The sequence below is a fragment of the Triturus cristatus genome, chromosome 10, assembly GCF_964204655.1.
Source record: "Triturus cristatus chromosome 10, aTriCri1.1, whole genome shotgun sequence".
NCBI classification, from domain to species: Eukaryota; Metazoa; Chordata; class Amphibia; order Caudata; family Salamandridae; genus Triturus; species Triturus cristatus.
In genome coordinates this window covers 1,004,928,719-1,004,941,286 of record NC_140593.1, presented here as the reverse complement: position 1 = coordinate 1,004,941,286, position 12,568 = coordinate 1,004,928,719, and the positions used below count along the sequence as shown (strand labels likewise).

The 12,568-nt window shown below is 42.9% G+C and overlaps 1 protein-coding gene across 1 annotated transcript in view; it reads left to right on the top strand.

The window, feature by feature from the left end:
* Window positions 1–11,390, top strand: part of B9D1 (B9 domain containing 1) — a 493,702-nt gene extending 482,312 nt beyond the window's left edge. Inside the window, exon 7 of the mRNA XM_085629000.1 lies at window positions 7,857–11,390. Within this exon, the coding sequence (XP_085485126.1) occupies window positions 7,857–7,984 (128 nt within the window). The 3' untranslated portion in view covers window positions 7,985–11,390. The remainder of the gene's footprint in view (window positions 1–7,856) is intronic.
* The last annotated feature ends 1,178 nt before the right edge of the window (window positions 11,391–12,568 follow it).

The window sequence follows — 12,568 nt, the reverse complement described above, 5'->3', positions numbered from 1 at the left end:
AGCAGGTCCTGCTATCAAAATGGGACACCAATACTATCCCAACGCACGCAGATTGGCTACACAAACTCTGTGTGTATTAGGTGTGGAAAAGCTGACAGCAGTTATAAGCCATAATATACCCAAGTTCGAGAAGACCTGGGGACCATGTATAAAATACCTCTCTGACGTATACCGCAAACTCACAGGCCCAATATATTTGCGAGTACTGCGGACTATGTCCACTGCCCATACGAACGATCCGGATACATGAGAAGTGCAACGTCTCACTCATAAAAACGTAAGATGAGCATGGACAGTTCCCCCTTTATTGTTCATTGATGTTGCTGATTATGTACTTAACACCTTTCCCCCACCCCCTTTATTTCCCCCTGTCCCTCCCCTCTTTCGATATCCCCCCTCCCCCCCCTCGTTTCCCTATAACTTCGCCGGCCGGAGGATGTAGGCGAAGAAAGTTGTAAACAAAAATCTCAATAAAATGTTACAATCCTAAAAAGTGTAAGAGTGCATGCCTCTGTATACGTAGTCCAAATGGAAATGGTGTTGCCTTTTTAAACAGATTGGGATTAAAATCAGGATTTTGTGACAATGATGTAAACAATGTGGACAACCTTTAAAATAAATTGATGACAATGTTCACACTCCAGTTTTTACATTTACCATACTTAATGAGACGCCGAGGCAGTTTTCTTTTCTATGTAGTTAAGGGCCCTCAGCAGTACTTCGGTTTAAAGGTTGTTTATAGGTCGCTAGTGGTCGATATGGAACAGAGCACACCAGATTCATGCTCAGCTTGTAAGATTTGACTGCTGCAGCGAAGAGCCAGGTTTCACCCGGGACAGTTTCCTGATTTCGGTTTCACTCAAAACATCGACCCAGCAGATAACGCTATTTTCAGTCACCATATTTCCTAATAAGATATCACAGTGAGTTAATCACTCACGCTCAGGTATATAGGTATATAGGTAACAGGCAGCTTCCAGCCTGCACTAAGCCCACTCAACCTTCCGAGGTTGAAAAGTTGTGCATTTTGAAGGCTGGTTTGGGGTTATATTTAAAGCATCACAAAACTGCAACGTGAGCGCTACTCAAAAGTATATTAAAATGCTGTTTAAAAACAATACAGCTAATTTCAGTCTGCTGCTGTGCTTGTGTACCATCCTTAGGTGGTTTCATTATGCAGCATTACATTGGCTGTTGTTTTAGGCACAAATGTGTAATGGATGTCCTCCAACATTGAAATTGTGGCTCCATATGAACTTTCTATTCCACTGTACTAGTAGGGTAGCTTGCATTGTGATGTAAATTTGAGAATGTGGCGAGGGCGCCAGTAATTAACTCAGGCCTCAGGCTATACCTACACCATTATCATATGAAATCTCTTTATTGATGTGATAATTGCACTTTCCTTATTCACCTTCTTGCTTTCTCGAATTTGCTTGAAAATGCTCCATTTGCCCACTCTTTTTTCAAAATGTTCTCAAGAGGGCGAACCTCCAGCCAAGCCCACTTATAACGGTCAAGCTCGCCAGCTACGCTCGCTTGCCATAGGGCCCTCATCCTGAGCTTTTTTTCACGCTGCACCACTTTACAATGTCACCAGCCGCGCCTGGATCAAACACCACCTGCCGTAATGGCAGTCCATAACCTCGTGCAAATGGGTCCTCCATATTGTTCAGCGTGGTTACGTCTTTTCTTTCACAGAAAACCAGTTGCCCATGCCACCATCCTCAGATCATCTGACAGAGGACCACCTCTCCCTGTACAGGACGTGCAGGGTCTACTGGCCAAAGGAGCTATCAAGAGAGCACCATCATTAGAATTAAGTTGTGGCTGTTATTCCCGCTACTTTTTAGTGCCAAAGAAGGGTGGGGGCCTCAGTCCTATTCTAGACCTGCACCCTCTGAACTTCTTCCTGAAAAAGGAGAAATTAAAAATGCTCACTTTGGCTCTGATCTTGTCTGCATTGGAGACTAGATGCTTTAGTGCCAGGACACTCCTTGGAGTAGCAGTGCGCTCTACAAGTATCCCCACATAGACATAGAGGGAAGCGCTGGCCTTGGAGGACGAATATTTCCATATACCTGTCCTTCCGGCCCACAGGTGTTACCTGTAGTTTATGGTGGGTCACAAGCGCTTTCAATTTACTGTGCTCCCCTTTGGCTTTACCAGCGGCCCTCGGATGTTCGCAAAGGTGATGGCAGTGATTGCAGCCCTAATGCAGGGGTCAGGGGTTCCAGTGTTCCCTGACCTTGACGGTTGACTGTTGAAGGCGGGCTCACCCCAGTTGGACTTGGCCCTTTCTGCAGGGTCACCCCCAAAAGTTTTGCCTTCATTTCTCCTATTTTGTTTTTGCTGGATTCGTTTTTTTGGGCCTTGGGACTCTGTGCCCTTTACCACTGCTAACCAATGCTAAAGTGCTCTCTCCATAAAACATGTTAGATTGTCTGATACCCAATTGGTCTATTTAATTTACTTATAAGTCCCTAAGAAAGTGGCGGTACCTGTGCCCACTGCCTGTAAATTAAATGCTACTAGTGAGTCTGCCGCACTGATTGTGCCACGCACTTAAGTAGCACTTTAAACAGGTCTCAGGCCTGTCATTGCAGCCTGTGTGTGTGCATTTATAAACTGCCATTTCAACCTGGTAAAATACACTTTCCCAGCCACAAACCATCTTTTTCAATACATATAATACACCCCAGTAGGCCCTGGATAGCCCTGACGGTAGGGTGCAATCTATTTAAAAAGTAGGACATGTACTTTTAAAATGTAAATGTCCTGGTAGGGAAAAACTCTTAAATTTGTTTTTCACTATTGCAAGGCCTACTTCTCCTGTAGGATAACGTTGGAGTTAACTTATTACATCTTATAAGTAATTTCCAAATGGGAACAGGTAACCAGTTCATGTTTGGTGTCTCTGGAATCGTAATGGAAAATCTTTACTTATGAGAAAGTCTGATTTTAAATTACTGTTCTGAAAATGACACTTTTAGAAAGTCAGCAGTTTCTTGCATTAACCATTTGGTGCCTGCAGGCTGTCTCTGGTTCACACAACTGGGTGTAGTTAGCAGTTGGGCTTAGTGTATTCCTCCTACACAGCATCACACAATTGAGAGCTTAGGTGTGACTGGATGGGTCATCAATGGCAGGATGAAAGGAAGGAACTTAGTCCAGCCCCACTTACACTTGAATGGGCTGTGCCCTGTCTTCACACAAAGGGCTGCATACCCCCTGTGGTTAGTCTGGAGCCAGGAATGCAGGGCACCTGTGCACTTCAAAGGAATGCCTCTAGAAGCTTCTCCCCACTTCAAAGGCACAACAGGGTATAAATGCTGGACCTCAGACACCAACTCTTCAGTACACTTCTGGACCTGTGGACACTCTGCCAGGAAGGACTACTGTTATGCTAAAAGGACTGTCACTCTGCTGGACTCTTGACCTGAAGGAACGTTTTCCCTTCTGTGCTGCCCTTTTGCCCGAGTAAGAAGGACTGGACCTGCATTTCTTGAACCCAGAACTCGGAGTGTTTCGAAGGGCTTGTTAGTGGGCCTCCTGATCTGAAACATAGGGACACAACAGGCTTCCACAATTTTCCACCTGTACTCTGCCATCTGAGAGTCTACCATGCCAAGTAGTGCCACTCCAGTCCTGGACCCTGGAAAGTGGTCCTAAGGTGCTTGCCAGCCCCTGTGGATCCAACGCATCTCCTCTGCTGTGCGGCACAACCCCAAGCAGAACCGGCACATCCTGCTGCTGCATGGATTAGACCTGTCCCAAATGTCTGCATCGCCTCCGCAGCCCTCAACGCCTTCGGAACCGCCTCTGCATGACACTTCCTTGGTGCAAGTGCTTGCATCCCTCGTCGACAGCAGCCTCCACCACAACACTTTCCTCTTTTTCGCAGCTCTTAGGACCCGACTCATCGCCCGACTGTGTGCCGCATCCTCAATGTCGGACTCGACCATGATGCAGACCCTCGCATTGCATCCTCAGTGAATCTTGGAATACAAGCGCGACACAATTTTGATGAGGATCCTCACAACACTTCGACAAACCAGGATTTAAGGTACTTTGTTCAGCGGGTTAACTGGGTCCCTGTAGCCGCCCTACGCTCCCTCGAACTCAGCCTGATTTTGTGACTTGGTCCCGATCCTGTGTGACCAGATATCCACAATTGGTGTTTTGTGCTTTTTGGTGTCATTTTCACTAAAACCTTTACAATGGAATATCTCAAGTTCTACTGATTGGATGTTTGTCATTGTGGTCCTATTTTATTTCCTAAAGAATGTTCTATTTTTCTAACGTGGTGTGGAATCCTTTTTGTGTGTTTTTAGGTCTTGCTGAGTCAGCATGCATGCGCTGCTCTGCGAGACATTTAGTGGGTGAGTTTTCAAAGTGCCACTGGCCGGCCTAGCGCTTGCGTTCACGTGCGCGTGCACGCGCGCAGCCGGCCGCCATCTAATGGCGGCACCCGTGCTTTACTTTGAACATTAAAAGTAAAGCGCGGGTGCCGCCATTATAGCAAAAGTAAAGAAATAGAAAAAAAACATCTATTTCTTTACTTTTACTATAATCGCGGCACCCGAGCTTTACTTTTAATGTTAAAAGTAAAGCGCCGGTGCCGCGATGCTTGTTGTAGCTTTATATCCCCCACAACTTTGAAGCTCTCCGCGGCAGCAGTACTTGCAGTACTTTTTCGATCTTTCCTTCTGGTTTGCGGGCACCGTCGCAATTATGGAGATCAAACCTGAGTGCTACAACTGAACTGCACATTTGGGAATCAGTGTGTGCATTTCTGAAATGTAAACCCTAGGAAGATTGCTAGACCAATCTAAGAACACTACAAAAATATTCACAATGCGTTTAAATTAACTGCACAGAACTGTATCCAGCTGAGACCGCACTTTAACATGGACTGTCTCATACTTCATGGTGAAGGCATGATCAAACGGTGATTTTGGTGAGATTTGCGCATGCGTGTGTCCATTTCCACTCTTACTGACTTAAGAGGAGGAAACGGTTGACGCAAACTGAATTCCCAAGTTTGTGTGTTTGTTTTTTATTTAAAGTTTACACATATTGTTTGACGTGGCACCAATGCTATTCCAAACACAAAAACGTAGAAAGCAAACTGCATTATATTGTTAGCCAGTGTTTCTGAAAAGATTCGCGCTGTGAGTTGCTGGAGAGAAGGTTGAAGCAGGGCCATAGTGAGAATGTTTGAATTTTCCTCCGGTTTCTCTTTGAGTCTTTCCCTGCCCTGAGCTGTGGGAGGTGAGCCGTTGTACCCCAGCATGTCGAACTAGGGAGATTATGGTAGGGTAGTGGGTGGGACCTGGCCCTACAGATGAACCGGGGCAGAAATAGAGCCTTCCGAGCACGTATTTGCACTGCATGCTTGGTGTTTGCCTGGAGTATACACTCTGCCGCCGCAGAGTGAGCTGTGCACTGTGATTCAGGGCCTGCCTGCTCTCAGAGGGTGAAACATTACTCTGCCCAGTGATGTGATAAGCTTTATACACTACGGATCCGTCTCCCAGGCCTGTGCCGGCATGTTTGTCTGCACGCTGAACCTGAGAACCTCTCCGGGTGCAGTTCTCATGCGCTAGTTTCTTCTAGGCTCCGAGATGTTATGGCAAATGCTGAAAAGTGATGATTTAATCACTAGACAGCAGCAGCGGGTCTGAATGCTGACTCAGGTGAACGCTTCTCCTGCTGGCCCGAAACTAGCAGGAATGCGAACTGTAGGGACATGCATCCCGTGCAGGGTGCTTCATGCTATGGACTGGTGAAAGCCTCCCAGGTTAAACGGGGGAAGTTGTGCTAATGTCACGCGGGGTGTTTTTGCATATATTGCACACCTTATTTGCATGGGCTTTCCTGGAAGCTGTCAGTGGAGGCAGGGGTTGGGACGTTGCTGTTGTGTGCCAGGGGCAGTGATCAGCAGTCGTGTTTGTATCCCACCACTCCGAGCCTGGCTGCTGTTTCATTGCCTGTAGCTAACGTGTTAATACAAAACACTGCCCAGAAACAAGCAGGGTTAACACCAAAAGTAGATGCCCACGTGCCTAGAAAACCGCTACAACACAGACCTCGCCAGTGTAGTTTGCAGAGGCATGTTTAAATTATTTGCATAGGCAAATTAACCCGTTCCTTGCCACTTGGCTTAGCAGCACGGTTTCCATAAATGGATGCGGCTGTGCTCTCTAAGGAGTTTACCACTGGTTGTACTTCTGTGTACTGGTATCAGTTTGAGGTCCTGCGAGGGCAGCCCCGGGGAGCAGGCGAGGGTCGGCGGGCCCTGGGTATAGACTCTGTACGAGACCTGTCCGTGCCAGGGAGAACTGTTTAGTTGCTGTGCACATAATGCAGCTCTGCGTTTGTGCATTTCCGTGTCGGTATACGTCTTATATACGTGTGTGTTGGTGGACCCCTCGAGTAATTGTGTCTAAGGTCCAGCAGTTGGGCATCGACTACAGCGATCAGTTTGTGACCTGCTTGTTCTAGCACGGGTCCCGTGCCGGGCGTGCTGCTCAGCCGCCCATGCTTGCAAGGTCGGTAACGTAGATTACACTTAGGAAGGTGTCGTCCGTGCCTGTTGTCCGTGCGGTTACTGTAGTACGGTGTTGTATTGTAGCTTTTTGATAGCGCTTCCTACGTCCCTCATATGGAGGCTCCGACGCGCTTCCAGTCCGGTCAGGTGCGCCGAGGCGCCCTAGCCGCCCTGTTGGCGCCGTGTCGGGTGCTCGGTGAGACAGCCTTGTACTGTGGAGGACGGAGAGAGGCCATACATGAGTGCTAGCAGCCGTGGCCCGTGCAGGTAAGAGTGGTGGGGCCGGGTTGCGGGGGGAATAGACAGACGACCACTAGGGAAAATGTAACTATTAATTCATTTACCCTCATCGTCATTTAGCGAAATCTCCCCCCACCCGGCCCCAACGCCCTACTGCTCTTACCTGCACGGGCCGCGGCTGAGTGCTAACCATGGAAACAAGCATTGGCATAGCCAATAGGTCTCGCTTGTGGGACCTTATAAGCCATGCAACACTTGATGTTGTTGCACCAAGGATATTGTGCTGCATAACTAAATACTTATAAGGTCCCAAAAGCGAGACCTATTGGCTATGCCAATGCTTGTTCACTTTATTACTGTTTGAACTCTTGCACAAATACTTTACAAGTTGCCTCTAAGTTAAGCCTGACTGCTCTGTGCCAAGCTACCAGAGGGTTGAGCACTGGTTAATTTAAGGTTGGCTTATGCCTTACTCTGACAAGGATTGTAGTTTTTGTTTGACCAGTGCTTACACCCCAGTCAATCACCAACCCCATTTCTCACATATACCTAATAGTACTCCAAATGATGGTTATAGGACGTTTTTAAATGTAATAGAAGCAGTGAGCAGGCACATCCCTTTTTCAAATGGTGGGAGGTATTTGATTTCTGTACAGGGAAAAATATTTTCAGATTTAATGAATAGCCTCAAACATTCTGTGCAAATGTCTCATTTAGATTTGAATTTGAATGGTTAAATGCTTGAGGAAATATTGGTCAGTACTGGTACTCCTTAACTCCTACAGTTTATAGGACTGATCCTACAAATGTTTATGGATCCCAAGATATAAATGTAATGTAACATAAGTGCAAGAACACTCTTATAGAATTAGAATTTCTACACTTGGATTTGTGAATTGGGCCTTAATTGATTAAGAGGTGGAAAGTAGACCCTTCGACTGTCAAAAATGTCTCAAATGGGCTGAAGTTGCATATGCTACTTATCATCTATACACTGTGAAAGTAATAGTTTTAAAATACTAAAAATATTAATTGATAATTGTTTCTGTTTTCTCCTCCTTAGTTACAAGGGTGCGATCTCAAGGTTCAGTGACCATATCTTTTAACGTGGTGACGAAAGACCTGAAGAAGCTTGGGTACGACATAAGCCCGTCAGATGTCCAAAACCCATCAGGAACTTCTCTTCCTTGACAAATAGCGTGTATATATTTTATACTAAGTGCTTGTCCTTTTAAGTGATTTCTTTCATATGTTTCAAGTATCATTCCAGTTTTTTAGACGTATTTGTAGAGACACTTTATAGTGTTTTTAAATTTCTTTAAGATAAATCAGCATTTCTCAACTAGAAAGACTTCAACATTGAGATGAATTAGCCATTAAAAAGGCTAAACATCTTGTAAGATTTTCCTAGTCAAAAGTTTTAGATAACAAGGATCCCGGGATAGGTATGGTGAGAAGGCTTTCATTTCATTTGAAGATGTGTGTTTATGATTATATTCCACATCTAAAAGATAGTACCTTGCTATTGGATCCCTTCAGTAAATTGGAAGAAGTCAGTATTTTGAAAATCTCTGATGTAATTTACTGTATGTTAAGTCATCTGGTCCAATTACAATTTGTTACTCTCACATCTATTGCCAACCTCAAAACGACACATCGCACATTCTGCAATATGTTGCACTTTCAATTTTTACCATTTCCTCGTTATTTAAGATAACATTAGCTCGCCACCAACCGTTCACATCACTGTTAATGGAGCATTCTCAAGCATAAAATATAAAAACATCTGTTGCATTCTGATAGATCAGTGCAGTACATTTTCCTCTTTAGCTATTGTATGAATGGAAGTTTTATTCAAAATACTGTATGCTGACATTTTGCAATATCCACAGCAACTCATTGTAATATCACATCTTATACCTTCAAACAGCTTCACATTTAACAGAGGTCATTCCCTTTTTTATATGAGGACGTTGCACCAAGCGAGTGAGGGCTCCCTTTTGTCTTAAGCATGACCTGTATCACAGAAGCATGTACACTGGTGGTGGCTCTGAGCACACATGATGAATGGTGCGCATTTAGTAATTTCCTCTTCTCCCTCCACTAACCCTTCATGATCTATTTGGCAGAAGGCCTAGGTAGTTTCAGGAAACCTCATGTAGCATAAGGTGAACAGATGTGTTTTTTTACAGACTGTGCATGGCAGGAAGAGTCCTTGCAAAGGACATTGACAGTGCAGTGTGGGACCCACTGTCCAAGTTTGCAAAGGGGCATATTCTGACCTGGACCCTGTGGGCAAGTAAAGGATAGAATTGCACCAATACTAGTGTGCTCCTTCATGGGAAAGCACAATAATTACAGAAAGACAGATAAGCAGGTAAACAAATATGCCATGTTTTTTCTGACCTCTCTTCTGCAAACATAACATATATCAGTTAGTGCATGGCTCGGAAACTGCCTAATTTTATATGTCTCATCTACAGACCGATTTAGCTGTATTTTGAAGACATTTTTGATCTGATTTATACTTACAACGGACTTTAAGTCCGTACCTTGCTCATGATTCAATTGCTTTTTTGTCTATCACAATTCCCTGCTCCTAATTCAGTCAAATTCTTCCATATTCCCGTGGTTGTCCCGCCCAAACAGCATTTTGTTTCTCTTTGTGTTTTGATTGATTGACCTGTATCCTTCCACTGCTCACATCAGGACCTACCTTTACAGTGCATGGGGTACTATTTCCTCTCTCTGTTTCTTTATTGCTCTTCCTCCTCCCTCTTTACCAGATTATTATTATTTGTTTTTAAAAAGCCTTGCTCCCCTCCCAACGCTTACTTGCCAACTTTTACTTGCTCTGATAGCACACTGTCATTTGTACAGGGATGAACAGCCTTGTTTCAACGGGTTTGCAACAATTTCAAGACAGCCACCCATCCAAGTGTGTACATAGGCACAGTGACTATCTTGGAATGCGTTTTGCTCCTACCTGAGCCTCTAAATTAAAGTTTTTTTGCCATAAATCATGACAAAACGAAAACAAGCATTGGCAAAGCCAATAACAAGACTTATTGATTTTGCCAATTCTTGTGTTTTGTAAGTGAGAGGTAGGCATCTATCTGTGCATGTCACACCTATGTCAGGTGGTCATGGATACTTAACAGTACTTAAGCTGCTGAATGTAGATCTCATTTGCCCCTTAAAGTATTATAAAGTGGTCTTTATTTGTGCCTGTGGATAGATCTGAAGGATTTAAGAAAACTGTATGGCGAGGCAGCTATCTCAGCTCAACCCTTCCTCAATCCAAATAAAACATTTACATAGAATTTATTTAGAACCTAAGAAAATGTAGAGTCTCCGCTGAGGTGCTGACCCAGGTTGTCTACAGTGTGCCGGCTTGATTGGTCATTTTTACCACACGTTGTAGCAATGCTCTGTCCTCTGGCCCTTCTGGTAAGGAATCTTTGAGACACTCTGAAGAGTGCTGAAGATAACAATATACCTTTGTCCGAAGATAGCCTCTTGAATATTCTAGATGACGAGGGATCTACGAGGGCATAGAGAACCTTGATAAGTTTGGGTTTGGCGCTGGGCAAGAGAGACGTTGCACAACCCTGAAGAGATGTTGTGGACCCTAGTATGATACGATGGACACGCAGCATGGATCACTGACATATACTTGAAAACATAATCTTTGCTATGGGGGATTGTTGGTTTGTCTGAGGAATGCACAGCCTTGGTTGATTGATATCATTGTCTATTTGGCCTCTCACAGGTTATAGTTGAGATTACTTTTGTAGCGGGACTCAGATGGTCCTTGTATGCATCAGCTTTCACTCTGGGGGGTCCTGAGTGCAAAGCAGATTATTTGACTTGTGTGTGGTCGTGTCCCATACCCAGGTGCTGAGCCTTTATGTTATCTGGCTTATGTTATGCTATTTTATACATTATATTTGGTTTTCTCTACCATCAAGAATAGAAAATAACAAAAATATTTGAATGAAAAAAGGAAAACTGTACACATTGCCAAAATATAGACTCAGTTGAATGTATTCTTAGCACGTTTTCATTTCCTCAAACAAACACTAATTTTAGTATGTATTAAAAGAATATGATTTTGACTGTATCCGTATATGGATATTTGGTTTAACAAAGCTGAAAACTGAGTATATTCCACAAGTGTAAAAGTGCAGTCAAACACCAAATATTTCAGGTATTTTCTATAAATTGTTTGTTTTAGACTTAATCTGTAGTGTTATATTTTAGGTACAGTGTTCTGTCAACCTCGAACCTACTATCTAATAGTTGCATTATTTATGTGTCAAATTATTTTCATAACTTTACATGGACATAACATATGTTTTATGCATAACCATTTTTTGCTGAAACATTTTTGATTTCTGAAAATATTTCCTTTGTTGAGAATTTATGTTTTGAATCTTGCCTTTCATATAATGTAACTTGAAAAATGATTATATCACACAGTCGTGTAGAACTGAGATAATTATAAAAGACAGTTTGTAAAGTTCATTGTCATTTTGTTACCTTTTTCACAGACAGATTTTGTACTTTGAAAAATAAATGATTGTAGAAGTATTGAGTCCATACGTGTTTTGTTGTATTTCTTTATGCTTCTACATCTTTGTGATCATTTGTTTCTAACTGTTTTATTTAACTGAAAAAGCTGATGTGAAACTGTGGGGCAAGTCATTTGGCTTCGGCCTACTTCTATTCAATGTATTATTCGAAGACTATGAGATGTCTTGCAAAAGCACAATCTCTGTAAAAGAAACATTTGGCATAGTGTCATTAGTTAAAACAAATATTAATATAATACATGGGATTCTGCAATCCCTCAATAAAACCCTTCTCTAATTACTTTATAATACATGCCATTCTGCATTCCCTGTTTAGAAGCCTAATTTCTTTAGAATTGGCGTCCTGTGATGCACCCAGTCGCCTATTATAAAGAAATGCATCAGAACTGTAATAACCTATTATTGTTGACTTCTGATGCCACAATTCTGGCTTCTAGAGCCAGCAGCTGAGGGACAGGTCACAGTTTACAAGTAAAGCAGCTGTTTAAATAATGAAAATAAAACGTTGCTTTTCTTGCTTCTGCTCTTTTTCCTAGCTGTATAGCAACAAGCAGAATGTAGATATATATGGCAACATATTTATTTTTTGCACTTCTTGGGTAATTATAAAAAACGTGGAATCTTTCTGCATGTTTACACACATTCCGAGCCACTGTTACTTTTTTTGACTTGTTTTAAACCGATTGGAACATCTTTTTGCAACAAATATCTAACAGCTTTTTTGATATGTTTAATTTTGCACTAGAGATTTAATTTTTATTCTTCATGTTTGCAAACATGCTGTCTCTTTCATACGAAAGAACTACGCACTAAGTATTTAAGTGGTTTGTGGGACAGATAATTATGTGATCATGTATTATACAGGAGAAAGTACCCGCTACTATACATGATGAGGATATTGAAAGTCACCTCAGAGGTCCATAAGGTAATAAAGGAACTCAGCTTTGGCCTTATTTCGCTATGCGGTCATGGAACTCCTCAGTGACTTGCAATATCCTTATTCTGTGTGGCATGCAGTACTTTCTTGCACATATTATTGATCTGGAAACTTCAAGTCACATTATCGTAACTGCCAATAGCCAGAATGAGTCCAACAGTGACAGTTGAAAGGCTCTTTGCCACTGTGTCATAGATAGCAGAAAGTCACTGTTGGTTGCAATCCAATAGTCTCTGAAGATAA